Here is a 25,976-nt window from a genome sequence, read left to right as displayed (position 1 = left end):
CTTTCTTGTCTAACCAGAACTCTTGCTTAAACTTATGTAAACTGCAACATCTTGAAAAATTTAACTTAAGGTTAATTTGTTTATTAAGGATAAATTAAATAATTGAGAGTTAACTTGGATTAAAAGATAATATACAGATGACTAATGGGTCTATCGAACCCTAATTAGTGCTTAGAATTGGACCTTAGGTAGTATTGAACCACATTAAAGCCTAATTAGATGGACTATGTTTGAAACCTGAATTTTTAGTCTTTGGCCACAGCCAAAACTCAATTTTTAAGCCTCCAGATTCACATTTTAGCTCAAAAAATTAGAGAGTTGAGTAGGAGTCCAAAGGTGAACGAAGAGGGCTCTACTAGGGTTTATTGTAAGCATCCAATTGAGTCTATTTAGAACTTCTAATTACTTGGGTAAGTGCCTACAACCTCTTCTCTTCCTCTTTTGTGCATTTTCATAATTGTTTTTAGGGAATTCTTTGGGAATCTGAAAATGAGTTGTGATTTTGCCTAGAATTCTAACTTCAATGGGATTAATGGATGTTTATTGAAGTGTTTAATCTTTAGATTATGGTATTAATAAAGTTTTAGGATTTTAAAGTGAGGTTTGAAGTAAACCCTAAAGCTAATTAGTTGAGCTAAGAAAGTTATGAGTTATTAATGGTGTTGATTAAACTAATAGGAGTCTAAGTGAACTAATGGAACCTAAAAATAGATTTGGATATAAGTAGATGACCACAATGAGATTTTTAGGTTTAGGCTTTAATTAAAGTTAATTAAAGATAATTAGTCATTAATAAATATTGATGTGTTTGATTGTAGAATGAACATTATTGGTGCTATTGAACTTATCGAAGGCTTTATTTGATATTCACGGGCATTCTTAGTTAGTAAACCAAGAGTTGAGGTAATCGGAAATTTAAGTATAGTATATCATTGTGTTTGTATTTACACTTTAAGCATTATTATGGATGGCTTGAAATAAACTTATAGATGAATATGCTAATTTTAAACTATTACCCAAATATGAAACATGACTCATTTTGATGAAGTGTTTGGTGATCATATTTATATAGATGTTATTTTGTATTTAAAATATGAATTGTGGGCTTTGATTGGCTATGAGTTGATTATATAACGAGTCATTGTAACTATAATGTGGTGTAAATTGTGATAAGCATACAAGTTCTAGAAATTATGATGATGATGATGAATTACTATGATATGTATGAGTTAAGACTCGCATATGTTGATTGAACTTACATGATTATAATGGGTGGGAGTTCACCCTAGCATAGTAGAGGAATTGTGATAGAAAATTCACGTGTGTAGTCTCCACTGAGTTTGTACACAATAATTGACATACTTCATTACTATATGTGATTAGTATTACCGACAACCTATAGGTGTGGCATAAGTTGGGCACGATGCTCAGTATCACCAATCTTGGATTGGACGGTATGGGTCAAGTACTTATAACACCCTGAAATTCAGGTAAGGGGAATCCATAGTCCGAGAGTGAGTATGGGAGCTTTTAGTCGGGTGACCCTTCACAATTAAATAGTGGGGCTAGTCCAGTCATATGGGTTAAACCTATATGAAATAATAGCTCATAAATTCGGTCAGATGATATAAGGAGTGGTAAAAGGCGGTTGCATTTGATCATGCGAAACACATTATAAAAATGCATTGTGAATAATGTTGGTTTTCCTTATGTGATATTAAATGCTTAATTATTGTGATTGTCACACTTTAATATACTTGATTAAATTACTTAGTTATTAAGATATTTATCTCACTCCTGTAGTTTAATATTTATAAGTGAGGATCAAACTAAGGGCAAAGGAAAGGCCTATGAAGCTAGAGACTGAGTAATCATTGTAATGTCTCTAGTTTTATCTTTATGTGTAATTTGAATATAATATTTACCAATTATGGGTCTTTCATATTAACTTATGTTTATTTGAAGTCTACTTGCATTTGTAACATTAAATATTGAATTTAGTCATTTTTGGATTGTCATGGCTATAGAAGGGTCCAAACCCATAGTTTTATTATGTAGTGTGCCAAGATAGTTTGAACAAGTATATCTTAACAAGTTAAATGAGTTTTACATGTTTTTGGTGATTATTTAGCTTGAATGCAAATAATTACATTTTCACACTATTATTATGTGCTTTATGGTAGTTGGGTGGTCAATTCTTATATTAAGAGTTGTTTGATATTTGTGACTATTTAGACAAGTGTATTAGGATTTATTGAGTATGGTTCAAACCCTTGCGTGGGCTAATGGCTTATGGTTTGAGATTTAGACACTTGATTGATGGTTTAGAGGCAAAAATGTGAAATTGTGGTCTCGGGTGTTCAAATTCTTCATCTGATATTAGATTGACATGAAACTAAAACCATCAGCTAAATTATGAAATTGTTAACATGCGAGCACTTGAATTACCTCAATTAGATATCTGAGTCAAAAGTTATGCACGTCGGAAGTTAGGGGTTAGCAGCTGTCATGACAAGTGCTATTATATCTTAGGCCGTGGCTTATGGATTGTTGGCTACAGCTGAAGGAGTGGCCGAGACCATTTGGCCGCAACCAAAATCTTCTCTAAAAGTGTCGGCCATGGCATAATGTTCTTTGGTCATAGCTAAGTACCCCTATTAAGCAAAAATAACTCTTTTTATCATTTGACTTGTTTTCAACACTAATTATTTTTCATATTTCCCAGACACTTTTTACTCTTATTTCTAATGGCTAAATAACCTTTTAAACTCAATTTTGTGATTTAATGATTTATGAGATTCCATCTCTACGGGGTTTTTTTACCTAGCTTTTTGAGTTTTGATATCAAGGTTGATCGTTTTCTTTCCATAATATTTTTATTATTAAATTAGTTATAAATATCATGATAGCTCTATCTTAAAGTTAAGTATGTGTTAATTATGTATTTAAGAATGGAGATTTTACATAAATCAGAAACTCTTGACCCTTTCCGTTCTTCATTCCCCTTCCCCTTCCCTTTCACCATCCTTTCTTGCCACCTAAACTTTCTAAAGTTCACACCCTAATTAAATATTGTCAGAAATTATTTGTTACTTACTCATTTCAAGATAAAATGCCCACAAATGGCCATACAAATTTTGAAATAAATTAAACAACTTGAATGAGTTTAAAAGATTAAGACCATTGAATAATGCACCTTAGATCCAAAGCTGCAAAAACTTCAATGCTGCCGCCAATGTCGCCTGGGTATCATTGTCACCTTCTTATCGCCTGATTATTCCTCAACTCGCAAACAAGTTAAATAGCCTCCGGTGACATCAGTTCTTCCCCTTCTTTCTTTGTCCGTTACGCTGCTCACGCCAGCCACTGTCAAACATTTTTTTTCCTTTGAACTTTCAAATCTTATTTACCAAGGCATTTTGGTCTTTGAATGACAAAACAATAATGACACAAAGGAACCTCATTTTCTAAAACTCTCCGGCACCCTTTTAGCAAGTAATTTGCCCGTGAATTTTTTTTTTTTTTTTACAATTTCCCCTTAATTTTATTCTTTTTTTTTTTTTTCTTACCAAACACAACATAAATATTCTCCAATAACTTCCTCAATAAAGTAAAGAAGCAACCAAACACTAGAACATGTCTTTCCCTTCTCCATTTCCCATTCGTCACCCCTCCTTCCTGTCTTGTGAACGAGTTTAATCTTCACTGCCTTCAGACAAAACTCGTCCCAACTTCAAGCAGGCGAGAGTCTCCCTTCGGGTTCGTTTCTTATCTTTGAAGATCGAGAACAAGCACAGGCAACAATGCTGCGGACTCGGTTGCTTTGGTTCAGCCTAGGGTTTACGTTCTCAGCTGCTACGATTTCCCACTTTGTTTGGAAGGATCTTTGGGTTGATCGCCACGCTCTTACTATTGATGTAAGTCAATCGAATCGTATTATTTAGAATTCGTTTGACCCATTAATTTCCAAACTGTCGCACTTTTGCTAATTCTGGATCGTCGTGGTCTGCGATTTTCTTACAGATGAAGCAGAAGTTTGATGCTCTGGAAGCTAGAGTGTCCAACCTTGAGCCTTTATCTCATCAAAATTCAACATCCGAGCAGGTATTTACGTTTTGTCCAAAATTTTATAAAGCCTGCGTTGATATGGACATTTTTTTCTTTATAGAAAAATGTGGTTGTCTTTTGGGAAATTTCCGTACGGAACGCGCCTTAAAACTGGCTTATGAGATTTTTTTTTTTTTCGTTTTTGTTCTTTTGGTGGAATGGTGTGGAAAATGTATACTTTTTAAGTGTTTCCCTTTCTCTCTTGGTGGTTAATGTTATGACTTCTGCAAAATCTATGAAAAATTAGAAATACTGCAGATTTTCTTGTGAGGGAAAAGACTTTGAACATTTCTTACTAGTTGGAAAGCCTAGGTTGTGGTCCCTGAGTTTCCATAACATGCAACACATGATCATTTTTCCCTTTGGCAATTTGAGTAAATTTAGGGGAAAGGAACGCAAACTAATGTGATTGTGAGGTGTGGCATTGCAATCCTAATCTGCCAAATAAGTTCTGATAACTTTGATCATGTGGCATTGCAACACATGATCATTCAACGTTCATTCCTATCAACGTTGAATGACCACTGAGTGAAGTTTTGATTAACATGTAAGATATGCGATTTCCACATTTCTTAGCATTATCAAATTGTATGTGGCTATTGACTCTAAAGTAGATGTCATTGCCTTATGAATTCGTTTGAAACCTGTTCAAGTCCTTAGTTCTTGAGGTATGGTCCAATGAAGCATAACTTTAACCTTGTGAATTCTGAAAAGGTCCGAGAAATTCACGCTTTTAATAGAGGATGTTCTTTTGCTTGATGTGAAAGTTGTAGTAAATGCATTTTCATTGAGAAATTTATTATAAAACATTCAGGAAGTATTTATCTGCTCACACCATGAATAATTAAGAATTCTAGAGTATTGTAAACATTCTGGTGGGTTTTTTCAACCTGGTTCTGAAGTTTACTGGAACTACCTGAAATCTGTCTAGCTCTTAAGTTACTTTGAGATTATGATTTGACATTGGGTGAGCTCAAGCTAATAAATCATAAAACATACTTATCCTTTTAAACATATGTGTTGGTCACTGTGATTATGTTCATTGAATCATGTATTTCATTTAAAACTAGAGTGGCAAACACATGCATATGCAGTTGAAATTAGTGGAACTGTAGCCATATGTATTTTAATAATTATTATTTTAAAACTATTTCTTTAAAAGAATAACTTCAAATGTACCTTTTCAACCCTTTAATTTCGTTAGTTTATTTTATAAATATTTGAGTCAATAAGGATACTTTTGGGATGAGAAATGAAGAGTGAAAACTAATTCCTCTCTTTTGTTTGTTAGCGGTAGATATTCATGCTTGAGAATATTTACTTTCTGTGAATAATGCATATGATGCTGTAGTTGTTTTAAATATACAAGTTTGAAATGAAATCATTTAAAGGTATTAGAACTATCAACCTTTGTTGTGAGGTAAAAAGGACTTCAAGAATCATCTTTAAGGATGTGTGTGTGTGTGTGTGTGACTGTGTGTGTGGGTGGGAGGAATGACTAGAAGAAATTTAATTTGGGGGGAGGAAATGAAGATTTAGCTAACCGCTAAACACAATAACCGTAGGAACAAGCCAAAGGAGCTCATAAATTCAGCAGAACCGACATATCCCTACATTTTGAATTGGAGACTTTCTATAGACGTCCAGGTGTATGGATTCTATAAAACACAGCTGTCCAAGTTAAATGAGCATTAGAGTTCCAAATTGTCCTATTAAGAAGAAACTTTTACCTATTCACAGAATGTATGCGAGAAAGTCATCAGAATAATAAAAATTCCAAATTCTCTTATCTTGGTTTTAAGAAGTAATTAATGGTGCCTGCCTAAGGAGTCTCTGAAATGACATGTTAAACTAAGTGGAACGGTTCCTATTAGATTGACCGACCATGGTTTTTTAATTTAAATGATTTGTTTTATCCTGTTTATATGGTGATTTTCATTGGATTCGAAGTTCAAAAAACGTGCTTAATCGAATGTTAGCATTTATTTCTTATGATAAAATAACTATTACACTGCCCGTCACCTCATAGCGATCAGAGCATTCTTCATACTTGTGGAGTTGAATGTAACTAGAATTGGTGCAGATTATGAATATGATCGATGTTACATTCTCATGTGTTGAGTAGTAAGATATGTACATGTAACTAGAATGGTTTAGATCTTTCAACGAAGATGCAACTTTACTAAACTTAATGAGCTATGTATTTTTCTTCCAAATGGCTAGCGAGTTATTTCTAATAACTAGAGGCATCTAAAGTAGAGATGTGGGCTAGCATTGCCCTAGGCCCTGAAAAGCTAATATTATCTGAAGTTCAAAATGTACTGTTCAAATGTAGCTAACGTTCTCTTGTTTCCTTTTTGATATTCCTTTTGGGTTCTTGTATATTTATTGATGTTTCTTGATATTATATGGTTCATTATTTATTCATAATATATATAGAGAAAGTTAATTTTTCAGTTATTCCAATTTCTTGTTCCCTTTTAAAATTTAATCAAACGTAACTGTAGCATCTTCTTAGCTCTTGATAGCTCCGATTCGCTTAGAATTGTTATAATGATAAGTTTATTAATTTCTTTGGCAGGTTGAGGGCTAGACATCATTTGGGGATCAGGGAAATGATTTATCAGTTTCCATTGATCTGATCTACTGGAAATTGATTTTGTTGGAGATGACAATAAATTAGTTTTGCGACATATAATACCCAACAGTGTAACGATATCAATTGTTTCTCGTTTACAGGCTTTGCCCTTAAAGAGCAATTGAGTTGTAGCAGCTTGTAGGAACTAGAAATATATTTTGATTTAGCAATGAATTTCTAAATCAATATATGCCCAGGGAAAAAAAGACAAAGGGAAGAAAGAAAGAACTGGGCTGAAAAGCAGAGCTAGCGTTTGTTACTTAATCACTCAGAGGCTCAAATATTCATAATATTAAGGTTACCAAACCAAATATTTGCTTTTTGGAATTTGAAATTCTGAAATTGAGAGGTTTTATTGTCAAGAAATGGACTAAATTTTGTGTTCGGATAGGGAGAAAAATAGGGAGAAAAGAAAATTAGGAGGTAAATTTTCTAACAACGGTAAAAAATATATATATATATTTTGAAAATTTATCCTTTGTCTTCTCTCCTTTATATGTTCTTCTCACTTTTCCTGTCATCCAAATCAAACCTAAATCCTGCTTGTCAGTTTAATTACATGTTGGTTATTTTAAGCTACAATTAAGCTGATGGACAAATACTCTTCCTTCTTGCTTTTGATAGAAGGCAAAGTTACCAATTTCATGATTATTAAGAAATACTAATTATATCCTTAAAATTATTAAAAAAAGAAGTATATAGCTTTTTAAGTTTATGTTTCTCTGTATTTACTAACTATAGTAAATTATTGTTTAGAATATAAATCATAATAAATAAGGATGATAGAGGAAAATTAAATAATTACTCTAAATTGGTCTTCTATTAAAGGCTAAAAAAAGCTTTTAAAAATTGATCTTATATTAAGAAGAGGAGGGAGTAAATCTGAAGGAAAAACATCACGTGGAATGATAAATAACCAATCCTTCAGCATTAAACAATTCCTCAAGGAATATGGCATAGCAACATAGTAAAGCTATGGATTTTATTAAAAGGCTACCACGGCAAAACAGAAAATCTGGTGGTTTCCAATGCTGCTTCCATACATACATACATACATATATACATTCATATATATATTTGTGTGCATGTGTCAACACCTATCCCATTTTGAAAAGGCATTTTCATTGATCAATAGAATGCTCTATCATGAAGACATTTACAAACCACAAGGGTCAAAATAGCACTATAGTCATTCGAACCAAGAGACGAGAGAAGGTTGAATTGTATGCCACATTAATTATCACTTGAACTTCAGAAAGAAAACTCATGTTTAAGAGATTAATCTCCCCACACAGGAATAATCCCTTGTGCAGCCAAGCGTTTCTCAACCCAAAAAATGACATGTTTTGCTGTAATTTTCTTTTCATCAACAAGGAATGGCTCAACAGTGCTTGCTTGTGAGTTATATGATGATAGAGAAAACCCTTTTGGACCTGTTCAAGAACACAAATATAATGGTCTTGATGGTGTTTGCTTCAGTGTTAATTAATTTGATAAGCCAATAACAATGGCAAATGCACTTACCAGTAAGCGCTCCATCAGGAAAGAAAGCCCAAAATGAATGGGGATTGCCTTGTTTCAAAAAGGATCCTTCCAACTGTTAATTAAAATCAATCCAATGTAAATTAGAATAAGAGGTGAACTAACATGCCAAGTACATAAATCAATCAACTTGATAAGTTTATGCATAAATGAATTTAATATTTTCTGGAGCATTGCAAATTCTTAAACCTACTTAAAATAAAATGAAAGATTCAGAAGTTCATTAAAAGGAGACCTCAAATGTATCTCAAGAAGATATTTGGCATTTTTATTTAACCCAACTACAAATCTCAAGACTCAAACTTTGGATCCCGGAATAAGCTGATTCAATTCCATTGACCCATTGAACCAAGTGCCCCTCGGTTTTGTTCAGATACTTGTCTCTTTCAACATTCAGATGATAAAAACTCTTATGCGCACGTGGTGTCTATACTAATACACCACCAACTAACATTTTCTTCATACAAAAATCAGAACATTTGCTCCATACGACAAGAACATAAATCAACATGTGCACATAGTGTCTCTAAATCAAATCGTGATCATTAAGTATAAGTTCCCTTCAAACTTTTTCTCTAAATAATAGAGCAATTTAGCACTAGATTCTAATAATTATCACTTGCTTTACTGTGTTAGTAACTCCTAAACTTAGCCAAAGTTTCAGGGGATAGAAAAGCAATTATAGGAACAATCCAGAGAGGAGCATCTTGCTAACCTTATTGTCCTGAAAGACCAGCTCAATGTCAGAGATGTCTTGTTGGGCTTCAAGTATTGCTTTCAATGAAGGTATCACATCCTCCTCCATCATCTGAGGCAGAGGTTTGACTGGCGCTTTAGCAGGAGGCTTCTTTGCAGGTGCTGCTTTCGGAGCTGCATTTACCTCCTCTTTTGTTTCAGCAGTTGCTATGACCAGAAATTGATATCAATATCATCGATATATGTTCGATCAAAAATGGAGGATCAGTTGTATTCTGAAGTTATGAATAGTACTGATTCATCTCTTGCTTTGAATTTTCATGTGCCTTTTTACATTGTTTATATCAACTAAAAATCGGACTAGTTATTAAATCAGTCAAGCTACTGGTTTAAAGGTTAATAATCAAAATCACGATCAAACTGATCATGAGCAAAACATTTCATTAAACCAATCAAGACACTAGTTCAACTAGTCAGGTTGACCTGGTTTTCAATACTATAGTTCATACTACTATTTAATTATACCTCTACATTTTAAAAATTGTCCATATATATTTGCACGGGCATTTCACTCATATATAACTTTGATTAGACTAATTATCTTGTAGGGGAAAAAAAATTTTCGGGACAGCATACTTTTGTTATAAATGAAGAATCTCACCTGTTGTACTAGTGGAAGATTCTTGAACAGCAGAGCAAGTGATCTTGTTTCTGCTTGAAGTTGCTAGTTTACTTGTAGTCTACAGCTCAAGCAAAGCAGATAATGAAAGCAAATTTACTCATCAATTTACAATATCCCAATGAAACATGATTATTCGAATTGAAATGAAAGAGAATTGTATTGTGACGCCTTAACCATATTTTCAGCTACCTAGAGCTCAACATCTTGAAAAGATGCGTTTCCACCATTCAATTCTTAATTTTACATGGGGATGTTTATATTTTATTTGATAAATTATAACTTCTACGCAAAAATAAGGTAAATACTTCAACTTTTCAAGAGATTGAACTTTTCATAACGATTGAACGGCTGAGAAACTACCAAATCATGTTATGATAGCAGAATTTATTTTATATTGAAGACCTATCAAGCTGTAGCTACAACAGACAAAGGGACATTAAATTATATTGAACTCTACGCTTTAGCTCTTAGAAGACATTAAACAAACACATAGAGGTCATGAATTGTCTAGAGAAATTAAACTTCTAAATTCACTTAATTCAGAAAATCCAGAAAAGAAGAACTACTCAATAAGCTGAAAGAGGTCAAATCATAGTTGGAACCACTCACCAAAGGGAGTATCAACAATGACGAAGAACTGGGTATGAAATTCTGGGTAAAATGCAAAGAAGATGAAGAACAAGTGGTTGATGACCAAGATAACCTCAAAGTAGAAGAATCAGCGATTGCTCCTCTTAAGGAAATTGCCATTTGCATTCTTTCTCTTAAACTAATAGGTATCTTCCCTCCAGTTATTCTTACACGAAATCGCCGACCATTGTTTTGCTGTATTGATGTTTAATCACAAGAACATATTGAAAGAACCTTCTGATCCACATGGTGCTTGAAACAATATGTACCACTGGTTTTTGTGCCCCTAGTTCCATTTATTTGAGAAAAATTTGAAGATGAGCTTAAACACTAGAGGACAAGAATCGCCTAATGGTAGAAGCCAGAGGCCGAAGAGGTATGAGCTTGCGGGAGAGTGAGTTTCAACCACATGATACTCCAAAGCCAAGACAGGTCAAAGTGTCAAACTCCTTTGGCTTGTCTTTTTCCGAGTTACTCTTTTTGTTAGAAAGTGTAATTTGCGTAATGGCTTGGAAATATCTGTAAAATTATGGGTTCTATTAGAATTTTGATATTTGATCAGTCTGTCAAACGTTAAATTACTCATTTAATTTTTTCCCCACATCATATCTCGTGTATTTATTTAAAAGAGTAAAAGATCAATTTTTACCCTTACAATGAAACTAGAGATACTCTAAGATCTTAAATTTTTTAATACTTTTATCCCTCAGCATTTAAAAAGGTTGGTGTGTGCTTTCTTGTTAATTACAAGGTAATGCTTATTCCTTTTGTATCGAGTAACAATCAGCATTCTTGTAATTAATAGAATGAGTATGTTGAAACATTTTTAAATATTAAAGGGCAAAATTGAAAAAAAAAATTAGGATCTCAACTCAGCCTTTAGTTTAAAGGGAAAATTACCTTTTTATCCTTTGTTTAATATATGCAAGATTTAGAGTAGTGTCACGACTAATGTCTGACAAGAGTAAAAGTTCAAGATCAATTTTCTTATATTTTAGAATAAATAAAAAGAAATAATGATAAATTATGGAACTTTTAATTATTTGTGCATTCAATTTTCTTTTTTGTTTTATCAGTAACTTGTTGCAATGCTGTTTCTTTTTTTAATTTCTAAAATCATTTATGGTCAAATAAACCGATAAAAGCTTTTTTTTTTTTTTTTTTGGCTTAAGTACATCACAGATTCAAACCACAGGAATGACAGCTACATTAAAGCTTGAAAACACTTGCATATTTGGATAAATAAAAGGAATGCTATATATAAAGCGGCAATCCAAAAAGAAATGCTTAAATTATATTAACCGGAAAAATCATGACCAAATGACTTCATCGTGTTGATAAAAGAGCAGCAAAAATGGCTAACCAAACTAATCCAAAACCTTCTGCATTGACATAGTAATGTTAGTACATTCCAATAGGAGTGATACAAAAAATGTTAGCCAAAAAATAAAAAAGTGATACAAAAACATATTATAAATGTACTCATCTCATCTTTCTCTTTTACAAAATATATTACATGCAATTAAAGAAGTGACTGAAGAATCCAGACTGCTAACTGATCATGAGCTTGCCACCAATAAACAATAAAATGGTGTGGAAGAGCACTTTACACAATATAAGTGCAAGAAAAATACTATATTTTTTATTGAGAAAAACTGCAACAATAAGCATAGCACTCCCTGCAGGCCACTAAGTTGGTTTCTAAGTGGTTGTTCTACTTCTCTTCTTTGTTGGGACTTGCTTAGAGGTAAAATTTTTCTGCTTAAATTTCTGAACCATGCTGTATACCTGCATCGATCAATCATACATCACAAGTGTTAAAGGTTAAAAATATATATACATACATACATATATATATATATATTATGCATAGCATGAATTCCTCAATGAGATAGAAAATACAGAGAATTCTGTAACCAAAAAAAAAAGACTCACTCACCAACTTAAATAAGGCCTTTTTTATAAGAGAGTGGTGAACTTTGTGAAGTACGTTTCAAATCAAACATGAAGGAAGAGAACTTTTAATTTGGTACGCAATTCTACAGAAGCTAAATCCTTAATAAAACAAGTCCCATGCAAAAATAGCATAAGAAATACAGAAAATGACAGAATGCACTGTGGTTATCAAATGTTTATTCCTTCCGTATATTGTTCAAATCAAATGCACTGGAGTTATCTGCATAAGGATTCAGAGAACCTCGAGAAGAAATGACCTATATTTTGAATGATGAGGAAGAAACCCTCCCGTTCTGCAGATTATAGTTAAGAAAACTTCCAGTCTTTTCTTTGATGTATTTATCTTATGTTCTATTCAATCCTCAAACAGAATGGTCCTTGTTTTCTTTTGCTGCGCTTCCATCCAAGTTTCAATTGACTTAAGCTAAATGAATTAATTATGATAACTGCAAGAGATTTCTGAGTAAAAAAAACAAAAAAAAAAAAAAAACTCTTTATAGCAATTATTGAGAAAAGGTCTAAGCCCTAGGTCATTTTTCTTTGTGATTTTATTTGAAATGATAAAAAAATCCAACTGAAATAGAAGGCTTGATAGACTTGTAAAAACATACTGACAACTGCGTAGTGTTTGAGGTCTATTGTTCTTTTCTAAAGGTTGAAAATGTTAAACTCTTATGCTAAGTAGCTTCACAAATTCATAGCAGGTTTACCAAAATGATCACATGCTATAAACTATATTACCTTTCTTACACTGGTTGTCAGCCCCATACTTGAAAGGGCATTGCTATCTACCCATTTACAAGTTGTAGTTTCACTGCCCTGGCTTTTGGAGAAATTATCTTTCGGCCCTTACAAACAAAGAATTAAAATTAGAACAAAGAGCAGCCATGATGCAATCATTTTATTTGTTTACAACTTCAAATGCACATACGTAACCCTGTTCGCAGCAGAAGTTTACATTGTTTTCTAAACTATAGGATACAAGATATTAGATGAATTTTTACACACGCTTGCTGAAACGCAGGCCAGTCAAAAGAATACAGCAGCCTACTCAAGCATAAAGACAGAATAATCCATTTAAATGCAAGGAAGAAACAACCTGCCATAAACCCTTAGATGCTGATATTCTCCAAAACTTTCAAAGTTTCGTAGACATAGATAATTATTTCACGAAATTTAGTTCTTAAATTATGAAAATACATTAAATAAGTTCAGAATAAATTACTCAAGTGAAATCAAATGAGTCAAAAAGACTTTAAAACCAAAATCAATTAGTAATGCCAAAAAGAGAGAGGATCAAACCTTTCAATTGTAACACTAGCAATTCAACATACAACTTGAGGCGAATATGACTGAAGATGTGAACAAATTCTCCAATATCTTCCCTCAAAACTATGTTAAAGGTCTTTTTGGTGTCAATTTTGAGCATACTTTTCAAGAAGTGATTTGCTGCTTCTCTTCTAGCCAATGAATCAGTTTCTCCATCCAGTGAGACAGATGGAAACTCCCAGAGACCTGCAAGCAGTCCTTCATTGGGCCTTTTTACAAGAATAAATTCACTGCTAGACTGGTTCTTGTCCAACATTTGCCCAAACCCGAGTAACTCAACAACACATACTGCACAAAAATCGCATCTTTGTTTAACCTTTACACCTTTCACAGGATAATCTGTAACAAGTACTGAATTGTCATCTTTAGATATTGACAGTGCACGGCAAAATTTCAATGCAGGACATGAGGAGCAGCTTGGATTCAAAGGGGTGCATACAGTTGCCCCAAGTTCCATGAGAGATTGATTGAAGTCTCCAGGGCGGAGAGGATCAACTAGCTGAGCTGCTAATCTCCTTAATCTCCATTCCAATCCAACATAAAACAATGAAAATGAAACAACCCCAGGTTACAAGCTTATTCAACGAAACAACACGAAAGCAGTCTACTTACGAGATTGGCATAGTGTATTCATGTACTATAGGTGCAATGAATAGGAAGAAGAAAACTCATCTATTGAAGCACATCATGTTAAATAGGAAATTCACCACCTCCCACCAAAAAAAAAAAAAAAATCCCACCCCCTTTTCTCTTTTAAAATATGCACATGTCACCTTCATGAATTGTTCCTAAACAAGCCAAAAAGAATCTGAAGTGATATTTCTAATATGTGATTACTCATAGCTTTACTTACTTCCTCTTTCCTTAGAAATATAAGCAACACAAATTCATCAATTTATTGCACAAGAAATGACTTCTGTCTCTCTCCTATTGTTTCCCAATCAGGTCAAGCATCATGTGAAAAACCAAATTTATGAGACATAACTTATAAGAGAAAGACAAGTTTCTTCACCCATGTCAAATTCATAGTTAGAATTCCTTACAGAAAATTTAATTCTAGATTTACAAGAATTTCACAAAACTCACCAAAATCTCTTGATAGTTACCGAGTCTTTTGGATTTGCAGAAATAGCCTTTAGTCTAGCAATCACCCTCACCACATTGCCATCAACAACGGGTACAGCCTGTTATGTTAAATCATGAGCAATGGTTTCTTTCCCATAAACCAAAGTAACAGGAATAACCCTTACTTCTCGGAATGCTATAGAGGCAATTGCTCCTGCAGTGTAGTCTCCAATTCCAGGAATCCTTCGTAGTGTAGAAACTGAGCTAGGAATTCTTCCTCCCTCTGCGACTATTTTCTTTGCACCCTGAGAATAGAATCAAAAGAATCTATGATTAATCAATGTCTTTTGCTTCTTAAGCAAAAGCACGTAGTAACTCAATAAGAACCTAAAGGCATGATGGAAGGCACAATATGTTTATGGTACAATTGTTTGCACTTCGCAGCATTAAGCCATAAGAAGGAAGTACAGCAATTTCATTTGATGGCTTATTATAGGGCCATGACATATAACTCTATATTACAATACGTGGTATCTGGGATATCATGATATTTAAGAAAACATGCTATGCAGGAGACAGCTGAAAGCTGTCAAGGAAACTGAAAAGGATAAAATTGGTTTATTTTGAGAAAAGCATATTACAATTTTCCTCTTTGCAGTTTAGAGTGTCTCATTCAGCACCACTGTGATTTGTTCAATTTCTGATTATGGAAAATGAACAATCACATGCAAGTTGAATGATACACTTGAAATCATTAACAAGCAAACTATTTTCAGGTCAAGGGAATAAAATGGAATTTACTTCTTATGAACTCCGAGGATATGAATTCCTCATGTTTTTAAGGTAGTATGATTTATCACATAAAATGGTATCATTTTATGCCTCCTGTATTTGATGATCATGGCAGGGTACCAAACGCCCCCAAGATTGTAACTAGTCCTTAACCCATGCAGCACAAAGAATGAATGATTTCCAAAGGCACCTAATAGAAAATGATGGAAAGTAAGGGGAAAACAAAGCGCTAAAGAGAGAATACCTCTAAGAGAAAACGAGCTCTTCGATAGTAGCCCAAACCTGCCCACATTTCATTCACTTCCTGCGTAAAGACAGAACCATTTATGAGGTGAGTAAGTTGGTTCTTCCTTCAAGGAATTGTTTTTTTTAAAAAAAAAAACTGAAAATGAAAAGTAAAACATGATATTAGAAAAGATAAAATTTTAGCTTTAAAAACACCAAAAGAAATATTGAAGGTTTTCAAAATATTTCAACTTTTTTGCAGTATTTAAAAAAAGTTTTCTTATATCAGGAAAACTTTCGACCTTTACCTAAAAGCCCACCCACCGAAACGCCTAAGCTAGTCTAAATGTGGCAGAGATCAAACTTTTTTTTAACCAGTGGCATCTCTACCTCTCAAATTTTGCTTTATGCCAATTGACTGATTTCAAGATAACAGAAAGGATTATTACCATAGCATCATTAGGTCAGCTGGTAACACAGAAAGCACAAATTTAAAACAAAAATTGCAAGAGAAAAGAGATGGGAAAGGGCATTCAAAACCAGAAGACAAGATGATGCAACCCAAGAAGGAACACATATATATATATATATATATATATATAAATATAAAGAGAGGGCTCTAAAACCCATCCGAGTAAAGAAAAATGCGGTAAATGAACCAAAGCCCAAAAATTTACACACACAAACCTCAAGGGAGGCCTGTGCAAGGTCATGAATGGTAGGCCATTTCTCCATCCAACGGTTAAAATAGCCAATAACAGTCTGAACCCTAGTCTGCTGCAGCATTACTTCGGAGACCCACACACCATACGCCCTTGAATCTACTTCTTCTTCTTCTTCTTTTTCACAACCATGATTATGACTTAACGTCCTCCTCCACGGAAGGTCTCTACGATTATGATCGTACCACTCCAACAGAGCAACCCTTAGTTTCTGAGTTTCATCTTCGCTGAAGGACGAGACTGCATCCTCAATGTCTTGTACTACCGGCTGTGGGCTTTGCTTTTTGATTATCCGCATGGCACTCTTCGTCCCTTTGTTCTTCTTCCTCTGCTGCTCTCTCCTGTCCGACATGTTTGAATCCACTGCTGACCTCAACAACGTTATACCGACTCTTTCGAAGGTTGCAATCATTCAAGGAGCCAACAGGAAGAATGCTACTTCAAGCGGCAAACGTATCCTGCCCCCAAAATTTGAACCAGTTCAGGGGTGTGCCGTTCCATTCAACAGCATAAACTATCCCTATGTGAACAGTGTCTACGATTATGTGGGGTACATTTTATTAAAGACATGTTTTTTTAAGTATTACTCTATTTTAAAAAATATAAGTTATTTTAAATTTTTTAAGATATAATTAATAAAGTTTTTTAAAAAAATCTTTAATTACTCCCTCCTGCTCATCATATAAGACATTTTTCAAAAGCTTTATTTGTTCTAAAATACAGAATATTAGATAATTTTTATAATTTTTTTTTTATTATATCTCTATTTTATTTATTACTCTTTTAAAAAAATGATGTATTAAAATTTTAATTATCATCATCAAGATACTTATATAAGGTATTTAATAAAGATAAAATTAAAAATATGTAAATTTTTTAAAATAATTAATCTTTCAACTAACATTTTTTAAGAACTTTGAATCAGTTATTAAAGCACTTATCATTATCAAGATACTTATATAAGATATTTAACAAAAATAAAATTAAAAAGATGTAAATTTTTCTAAGAAATTAATGTTTCAATTGATATTTTTTGAAAACTTTGAATCAGTTATTAATGCCCTATATTTTGGTTCAAAAGGAATATGATGTAATTAATAATATTTTTAATTAAGACACCATATTAAATAAGAATAAGTATAAAAAGAATATTATTTTAAATATAATTAATTAACTCATTAAAAATATAATTCTATTAAAAGTTTTTTTATAATATAGAAGTATTTTATAAACATAATATATAGATATTAATTCAGGCTAACATGCCAGTCCCTGTCATAAAACTTAAAATATAAGGCCATGTTTGAGGGTATAAGATGAAGTAGAAAGGAATAGCCATCAATGAAATGGAACAAGGTGGAGTGGGAAAAAAGAAGAATAGGATGAAATATTTAATTGTTTGGGTGTTATATTAGAAAAATAAATGATTTTATTTAATCATTAATTAAAAATAATTATAAAATTAATATATTTAAATTAGATATAATTATTTTTTTTATTTTTAGGGTAGGTGAAAATGAAAGAGTGCAATGGGTTAAAAAGAACGAGGATAATTTTGTAATAATGTTAATCATGTCATACCATTCCATCCTCGATCCTTCAAATTGGAGGGTAAAAAAAATGAATTTATGATAGTATGGAATGCCATTCTAAACCATTCCATCCCCTTTTAAAAAAATTTCACAACCAATGGTATAATTCTTTTAGCCATCACACTCCATTCATTCTATTTAAAAATACTTCCAAGCACTATCTAAAATCTAGTTTAAAAAATAGCTAATATTAAGGATTTGGAAGGAAAATTGTCCCCTTAATCAACCTAGCAGATAAATGTGATGTGCATCAATTTTAATATAATATACTCCTCTTGATCTTATTTATAAGGTAAAAAAAAAAAAATTGTCTTATTTATAAATCACATTAAATTTTCATTACAAATTTTTCCTTCTATCTTCTAGAGAGATAATATGTTATTAAAGTATTTATATTTTATAAAGTGAAGTTAAAAACTTATTAAATTTTTAAATAGAATAAATGAGTTTTAAAATTTTTTTTAATTCTTGTGAACATATTGAATGGGACTTACATATAGAATTAAAAGTGTAATAAAACTCTTAACAGTTTATACTATTTATCAATGGTGAATAATGTGACTTTTTGTCCTTTTACTCCGTAATGCACAGAAATTACATCTAGATCATCAAATAGAAATTTAAATTTAATGAAAAAGATTATCCCCTGTTCTTTCACTAATTTGAATTTTTTTTTATTTGGCCATGCATTAATTTGATTAGGAAACAACAAAAAGGATGTTCCTTCATTATAATAACACTAATTTTTAACGAAATGAATGAGATCGCTCTATAGCATATGGCTTGTTTATGTATCCTTTTTGATTGCTACTATTTTATCTCGTAAATCGAGTTTGTCATTGGTTTGTCATTGATTATCGTATGTGCAAGGGCTTCATTTTCAATCAATTGTAATAAAGTAAAACAATGGGAATATACAGTCTTGTGGATTTGCTAGTGCTCTGTGGCTGACATTTTCAAGCCTGAAAATCATAGCTTTGCTATGAAGCCTTCATTACCTGTTTGGCATAACTACTATTATGAATAATGAGTCAACTCATTAATGATAATATCTTTTGTTGCTATATTCTACTCCATTTTTTATTTATAAAAAAAATTATCACTTTTTATTTATTTTTTTATGTAAATAAAATTATATATTTCAATAAACATTTATTACATATTTTTTAAATTACTCCTCATAATTTATGCTAATAAAAAATAATTAATGAATGCTTACGTTGATTAACATAGGACATTTTAATTCAATTTTTTTATTTTCAAACATAATTATTATGATTAATCAACTTTCGTGATATAATTTTTTTCTCTTATATATAAAAAGAAGAGGAGTAAATTTAATTGAGTCAAAGATGGGAAAATAAGTGTATGATCATCAACATCTATATATACATAAATCCACATGAAACTAAACTAAAACGATGCTTATCATTAATTAATAAAGCAAATGATTTCCGTTAGAGACAATAGATACACGGCTCTCCATTAAGACAATAAATGAATTGGGAAATACGCTGAACAAAGTATGGCTATGTTTGGATTTGATCTAAGCCGAGGTTTGGGCGCTTCAAACTTCAATGATTTTTATAGGTTAACTGACTTTTAAGAGGAAAAACAATGTCCAAACATAAATCACTGATTTTTATCCTAATTTCAGTTTGCAAAACCTCAAATGATTCCAACTTTAGCTCCACAATTTCTAATCCAAACACACCATATATATCACTAGTTAGAAGCGCTTATCAATAACATAAGCTATTAAAGCAAAAGAAAATTTATCAGCCCCAGAGATTTTTGGTTTAAACTATGTAGAGAACAACTCCATGACAATCAATGTTCTCATTACTTAAGTCATTGGAGGGAAAATGCGAGAGTGGGGAGATATCACATAATCCTGGACATACTTCGTAGAATTATTTGGGTCAGGAATCCAATGAATCTCACTCATGTTTGGTGTCTCAACAAAGGCCATAGTAAACTCTCCCACCTTCTCTACTTTTCCTCTCTTGCCCGCCCTTAGTACAAGATTATTGCGGTGGTAAGAGAAAATACCGTTGGCCAAATGGATGATGTCACCAGGCTCGAATACGTCGCACTCATCTCCCCAGAACTGATAGTGAACTGCTGCAGTCTCATCAGCTGCAAGTGCCAAACATGTCTTATTTTGCCCTTCTAATGTTATCCTTCCTTTCTCCAAAAGTATAAATTTTGTATCTATGTTGTTCTGTGCGGCAGGCACTATGTCTTTGAGAAGCAGCATCAATACTTTCTCTCTGCAAGAACTTGCAGGAAAATAACTTCATTAGCAGACATGCAAGACAGAGCTTATGATTCAGAGTACACAAACTTATCATGGGCACCTCAGCAATAGAAACCGGGATAACTTATAATTTCATTCAAACAGTACCTCATCAGAATCACATGTCAAGAATTGTAACAGTTGAGTAGCAGTTGATAAAGCCAACATTGTGCTTTGGATGAATAGAAATGAAAATTAAAATGCATTAACTCACTCTACACAGTTTATAAAATTACTCCTCCGTCCTTTTTCATAAGAGCAAGTTTCAAGGGGTATAGTGTCCATTTCTGCAAGAGTCTTTTAGAGATTCTAGGAAAAATTAGAAAACTTTCAAATATACCCCTTATAAAGGATGAATTGTTAAAAGGCATTTGAAGTTATGCAACATCATGACATTTAATGGAGGGCAGAATTGGGTAGAAACTCAACTTTCTAAGGCATCAAATAAATTTTCATACTTTCTTGGTATCCATGAATCTCATGATCGCTCTCATAAAAAGGGATGGAGGGATTACTCGTTGCAATAGTTCCTCAACCAAAATCTCAACCATGGAACTCTTCTACAATTATCATAAAACAAGTTTGACAAAGTGACAACGGCAGAAAAACTAAATCCATTTGTTTATAAGCACCTTCTCACACTTCACTGATTCAATTGGCCACAATTTCAAGGTTCTATATCAAATGCATAATGCGATTAATAAGGAAGAATCTAAAAATCAATTTATGCTCGAGAGATTCATACTCCAATACAGATATATGTTTGACACGTCAAAGAAACAATGATACTCAAAATATGCCTATTTAACTCCAGGGTCCAGGCCACTAAGCATCCCCTGGAATTAAAAAGCTTGAACCAGCTATGCTTAGATCTTACTGAAATTGTTGACATGTTGGTAATCCATGTAGATTAAAACAAATTTGTTCGATGAAAAGTTTGGATAATATCATCTGAAATATTTCAGTCTAATCCCATGCCATCCTAATACAAATACTCATAGGCGAGCCTATATTACACTCAGCGGGGGCAGATCTTTTTGAAATATGCATAGTTGATATTGTGCCAGATACTTTGACACAACTCGAGCCAAGTTATTCACAAGATCATACCTCACAAATACCTTGACAATTTTCTAAATTGATGATAATATAAAGAGACTAAGATACAGAATGTCAATACATTGCAAAACAGCACAATCCAAGGCATAGAAGTCGCTAGTAATCAAAATGAAGAGGGCAGAAGCAAGCATAATAGCCAGCTGCACACCATTCAAGCAAAAAATAGTCAAAAAAACAGAAATTAAACTCAATCTGCAAATATTCCCCAATTCAAAAGCGTCAATGTTCAAATGATTAAGGACCAAATTAAAATGAAAAATTTAAAACAGCAAGAACAACCACGCAGGAAACAGATGATGTGGGTAACAGATTCTAAGCCAGATTGAACAGATGAATCTCACCGGATTTTGGGAAATCCTTCTAGCCTTCTTCACTACTTGCTCGAGAACAACCACGCAGGGCAGGCAACGGTGGACGGCGTCCGACGGAGCGTAGAATGCTCGAGAAATATGGTTCGGCTACTTCTGTAGTATTATTATTATTTTTGAATGAAACTTACCTCAGTAATTTTGTCGGGGTTTTTATACTCAATTCCTCAACCCAAAAAAAAAAATGTACTAAATAAAAAATTTTACTAAAATTTTATTTAAAAAAAGCCACCAAATGACCAACTGTGTTTTTTAAAACATTTATTATCATCTTGATTACTTTTCAATTTCCATTCCTTCAAAAAAATTTCAACGAATTAAACATGATGAAGTAGAATTAACTTAAAAAATTAAGAAAAAATGATAATAAAGTTCCTTTAAATTAGCTAATTGACAGATTGATCTCACAAAATGATATAATTTTCCTTAGGTCCCTGGGGATCCTTTTGTCATTAGGAAATTTGAGGAAATGACAGTTTTGCCCTTAATTCAAATTTTAAAAAAAACGTCATTTCCCCTAATTTCAGTCGTGCTCTGTCTCTTTAGTCATTGTTGTCATGTGTCGCCTGAGCTTTGTGAGCTTCCATCACTATCTTTCCATCACAATATCATCGTCGCAAATGTGGCTGTAGCGTTCTCGTTTGCGATTTTGTTGTTCTCCAGCAGCTTTGGCCATCAACTTCGTCTCGATGTTCTCCGCAGTGGGTTTGTCAGCATTGGTTTGTGGATGTGTTTGTGTTCTCGACAGTAGCAACTTCTCTCCCTCTCTCTCCAGTCGCACTTAATTAAGGTGTGTATTCCTCTTCTTAGCTTTCGTAGGTATTTATTCCTTTGTGGGTCTGATTAGTTATCTAGGTCACTTTCATGATAATTAATGCCTCAATGATCTTAACAAAATAAATCAACAAATTTTTTTAATTATAGACATAATTGTATTGCATTATTTTGTTATCATGAAAACTACTGCCTATGTCTTGCAACTTAGATTGTAAGGTAAAGTCATAAAATGGTGACAGTAATTAATAGGGAATGTGATGATCACATGATGCTAATTTTTTTCAAGGCCTTTAACTTGGATGACTTCCCTCTCTCATAGACCAAGTTCATGATGTTATACCAGGGTTGCAACCGACTGTAAGGAAACAAACATGTAAAGTGGAATTCATGAAATATTCAATGCTAGTTTTATTCCCAACAGTTTTAATTTTTGAATTCCATAGCCTGTATTGGTTTAGTCCTATGTCTCTATGAAATAGTATGCAATCTATGTAGTTTTGCTATGAAAGCTTACATGTATACCCTTAAGCAGGAATGTTGCTTCTTATTTCTTGTGTTCTATTAGTTGGACTCTCTGTACTCCAACACCATAGTGCCCACAATGTGGCCTTCATGTTTCCTCCTACTATGATCCCATAGTGATTGTTTACGTTGAGATTTGATTTCCCCCTTGATTTGAAGTTCAATTGTTATGGTTTGAGGTTTGACTTTTTAAAATGTTGGTGTGTAATTGGAGGCTTATTTTATTGCCGCTGCTTTCTTGACTCTCGATAAGTTATGATTGCATTCTAAAAAAATTGGTTACATCTTCTAGCTTATGCCTTTCCTTCTCTACACTTTTGAAAATGATTGTTTCATAGTCTCATCAAATTGGGTTACATAGTAATCTTCCCATGTTCCATGAGATGCAAAATTCACTGTTAACTATTAAATAATGGTGTGGGAATTAAAGATCATTTCTTCTATTTTGTTTTTTGAGAAAATATACCACACTGTTAAAGTCCTGCATCAAATTTGTGTCGACTATCTTTTTCCTCTATATGTATTTCTATCTAGTTGGCTTTAGCTGTAGAGTTTGAAGGATAGGAACAAAAGGAAGGGAAATTTATATTACTAGCTAGTACCAACCACTTGAACTAATTAACTAGTTAAGTGAACAAACAAATTAATTACTGAAGTTGAATTGTTTGTTTACTTTTTAGTATTGGCTATTATATTGATCCATTTATCCAAAATATATATATATATAGTAATATAATATTAGACATAAGGAAGAAAGTTTAAGGTTTTGTAAAATTTGACCACTTCATCCTTATAATTTTGACCAATGTTGTCATCCTCTTGTTCCATTAGCCCAATTTATGTGAAGAAAATAATAATGACATTTGCATGACTCATATCTTGATTTTGGTATGATTTTGTTTGACCTTTGTTGCTGTGACTAGTGCTTATTATAAATTATTGACAGTAAGACTTGATTTTTTAGGATAGGGAAGATGGTGAATGCATTAAGTCTTTTTAAGAAGAACTTTCTCAAGGAAAATGAATATAAATATAAAAAAAATAAGGCTAAAACATATAATAAAATATGAGCTGAAGGCATGGGAAAAGTTGCCAGATGCTAAAAAGGACAAATATGTTAAGAAGGCTAGGCAATTAAAATCTGATAGACATGCTGGAGAAAATAAATACAAGATTTCTATTCACACAAGGTGCTCTGTGAGGCAGTTTATAGAACTTGCAGAGTTCGTGAGAGAGAACAAAAATTTAAGAACGAGGGTAGAGAACATTGAGTTTAGGGTGTTGCTTGATATCCGATGGAAAATACTCCCTTGAGACCTCTACTACCAATTAATATCTTCATATAATCCACCTACCTATCAATTTTGCATTAAAGGGAAGTCAAAAGAAATGAAAGTAGAAAATGTTTACACATTGATAGGATTACCTTTTGGTTGGGATAGGGTGTCAATAGAGGTGGATATCAAGAGGAAGTATTCTTGAGGTTAAGGGAAAAATATTATAAATTTCCATATAAAAAGATATTAGCATTGATTAAATTTGGAGCGGAGGATGAAAACTTTGAGTTTTTATTTTTGTTGTACACATTGGGAATACTTTTATGTCCGAGTGCTAGTACTAATGTCAATGAGCGAATGGTTAAGGTAATGTATTGTACTAAGAATGCAATGAAAGACTTCAATTGGTCAAAATACATGTTAGATGACTTGTGTGAAGAATTGGAAGAGTATTTGAAACAAATGAGGAAAAAGAAGAATAGGACTACAAATGTTGGAGGATACTTATACTTTCTAGTGGTATGTATTGATGAATTTATGGTATTCTCTTTACTCTAATGCATTCATACTAAGTATAATGTGATAATTATATATATGTTCTTGCAAATCTATTTTTTTAGCATTTTCCATTAGTCAAAACAAGTGATCATGATTTAAGAAATACTATCCAATATTGGACCGATAATAGAGCCAATGAAAGACTACAAAAGGAGAGAGACAGCAATATTGGGCTACTTTATGGTGCTTCTGCAGAAGAGCCCACTTCCACCGTTACCAAGAAGAGACCAACGACATCATATTTAGACTCGATATTTATTTCTCATTGTTTTGGACAAAATAACATTTACAACAAGTTTTTTTTTTCTATTTACATTTTGTAAATGTGCAGGAATTGAAGGACTTATTTTCAACAATAATGGGGGTTATTGAAGAAAACCACCAAAGATTAATTGCTTATGTCGAATTTGCATTCAAAAAGGAGTAGACGAAAAGGGAAGCATCGTGGAAATTAAAAGGAGAAGGCAAGTCAAGTGTTGAAGTTGAGGAAGAAGATGACCGAGTAAGATATAGTAGTAACGACAAGCCAGCCTTCGAGTTTGAAGAACAAGACAAGGCAAATTCTAAGTTTGAAGAAGACAAAAAAGAAAACGATGGAGGTGATAAAGAAGAAGAAGATGGAGGAGACAAAGAAGCAGAAGATGATGATGATGAAAAGGAATGTAGAGGTGATAAGGGAGGAGGAGGAGGAGAGAACAAACTAATAATTTATCATATCCAATTCATGTATCTTCCTAAGAAAGGATGAAGAGGAAAAATCAGAGGAGGAAGTTAAGGAAGATGATGGTGAATGACAACTTAAGAGATCTATAAGGAAAAAAATACTAACTATTAGGTCTCCTTAAGTTATATCGTAGTCGGTGAATAAGACAAAGAAGAAGGTTGATAAAAAGCAACAATTGGTTTCAATTGTATCACACATGTGTAAAAGGGAGGAAGGTAATGAGTAAATAGTCATTGTTACCTAATTTTTCATTCATTTCCAACAGTTTAAGAGAAGTTATTTATTATTTCCTATTTTAAGATCTTAGTTGAAATGTTTGATCAATATCTTACTCATGATAAACTTCGCTATTTGGG

The 25,976-nt window shown here is 32.8% G+C and overlaps 3 protein-coding genes across 4 annotated transcripts; all 3 read right to left on the bottom strand.

Annotated features, from left to right (window-relative positions):
• Positions 1-7,850: 7,850 nt before the first annotated feature.
• Positions 7,851-10,594, bottom strand: LOC129288778 (uncharacterized). The gene is made up of 5 exons (XM_054925514.1): positions 10,275-10,594; positions 9,645-9,723; positions 9,003-9,190; positions 8,270-8,342; positions 7,851-8,178 (listed from the first exon to the last, which is right to left on the bottom strand). The coding sequence occupies exons 1-5, from the start codon at positions 10,419-10,421 to the stop codon at positions 8,024-8,026; spliced, it is 642 nt and encodes a 213-aa protein (XP_054781489.1). The 5' UTR covers positions 10,422-10,594; the 3' UTR covers positions 7,851-8,023.
• A 1,169-nt stretch (positions 10,595-11,763) lies between these two features.
• On the bottom strand, positions 11,764-16,889 carry LOC129288639 (adenine DNA glycosylase-like). Its single transcript, XM_054925317.1, has 7 exons — positions 16,350-16,889; positions 15,682-15,741; positions 14,831-14,950; positions 14,667-14,764; positions 13,554-14,095; positions 12,993-13,099; positions 11,764-12,083 (listed from the first exon to the last, which is right to left on the bottom strand). The coding sequence occupies exons 1-7, from the start codon at positions 16,794-16,796 to the stop codon at positions 11,997-11,999; spliced, it is 1,461 nt and encodes a 486-aa protein (XP_054781292.1). The 5' UTR covers positions 16,797-16,889; the 3' UTR covers positions 11,764-11,996.
• Positions 16,890-19,796: 2,907 nt separating this feature from the next.
• On the bottom strand, positions 19,797-21,875 carry LOC129288895 (uncharacterized). 2 transcript variants are annotated; one of them, XM_054925705.1, is made up of 2 exons: positions 21,736-21,875; positions 19,797-20,249 (listed from the first exon to the last, which is right to left on the bottom strand). In XM_054925705.1, exon 2 carries the CDS (start codon positions 20,234-20,236, stop codon positions 19,823-19,825), a length of 414 nt encoding a protein of 137 aa, XP_054781680.1. In that variant the 5' UTR covers positions 20,237-20,249; positions 21,736-21,875; the 3' UTR covers positions 19,797-19,822. The 2 variants fall into 2 exon arrangements, with proteins under 2 accessions (XP_054781680.1, XP_054781681.1); XM_054925706.1 differs by having other exon boundaries at positions 19,797-20,258; positions 21,736-21,869.
• Positions 21,876-25,976: the final 4,101 nt, after the last annotated feature.

Source organism: Prosopis cineraria, unplaced genomic scaffold, assembly GCF_029017545.1.
Source record: "Prosopis cineraria cultivar Desert tree isolate PC_DT_omini unplaced genomic scaffold, ASM2901754v1 PC12, whole genome shotgun sequence".
Taxonomy (NCBI): domain Eukaryota; kingdom Viridiplantae; phylum Streptophyta; class Magnoliopsida; order Fabales; family Fabaceae; genus Prosopis; species Prosopis cineraria.
The sequence above is the reverse complement of the archived record's forward strand: the minus strand, read 5'-3'. Positions and strand labels throughout refer to the sequence as shown.

What these genes read in the sequence shown, in the direction of transcription:
- LOC129288639 (XM_054925317.1), bottom strand. Translation starts at nt 16,796, where the DNA reads ATGATTGCAACCTTCGAAAGAGTCGGTATAACGTTGTTGAGGTCAGCA. An exon ending in CCTCTATAGCATTCCGAGAA is followed by an intron (nt 14,765 to 14,830) that starts GTAAGGGTTATT and finishes TTAACATAACAG; the next exon opens with GCTGTACCCGTTGTTGATGG. An exon ending in GTAACTATCAAGAGATTTTG is followed by an intron (nt 14,096 to 14,666) that starts GTGAGTTTTGTG and finishes ATGGAGATTAAG; the next exon opens with GAGATTAGCAGCTCAGCTAG.
- LOC129288895 (XM_054925705.1), bottom strand. Translation starts at nt 20,236, where the DNA reads ATGCTGCTTCTCAAAGACATAGTGCCTGCCGCACAGAACAACATAGAT.
- LOC129288778 (XM_054925514.1), bottom strand. Translation starts at nt 10,421, where the DNA reads ATGCAAATGGCAATTTCCTTAAGAGGAGCAATCGCTGATTCTTCTACT. An exon ending in TGGTCTTTCAGGACAATAAG is followed by an intron (nt 8,343 to 9,002) that starts GTTAGCAAGATG and finishes TTTAATTAACAG; the next exon opens with TTGGAAGGATCCTTTTTGAA. An exon ending in TCCTGATGGAGCGCTTACTG is followed by an intron (nt 8,179 to 8,269) that starts GTAAGTGCATTT and finishes GTTCTTGAACAG; the next exon opens with GTCCAAAAGGGTTTTCTCTA.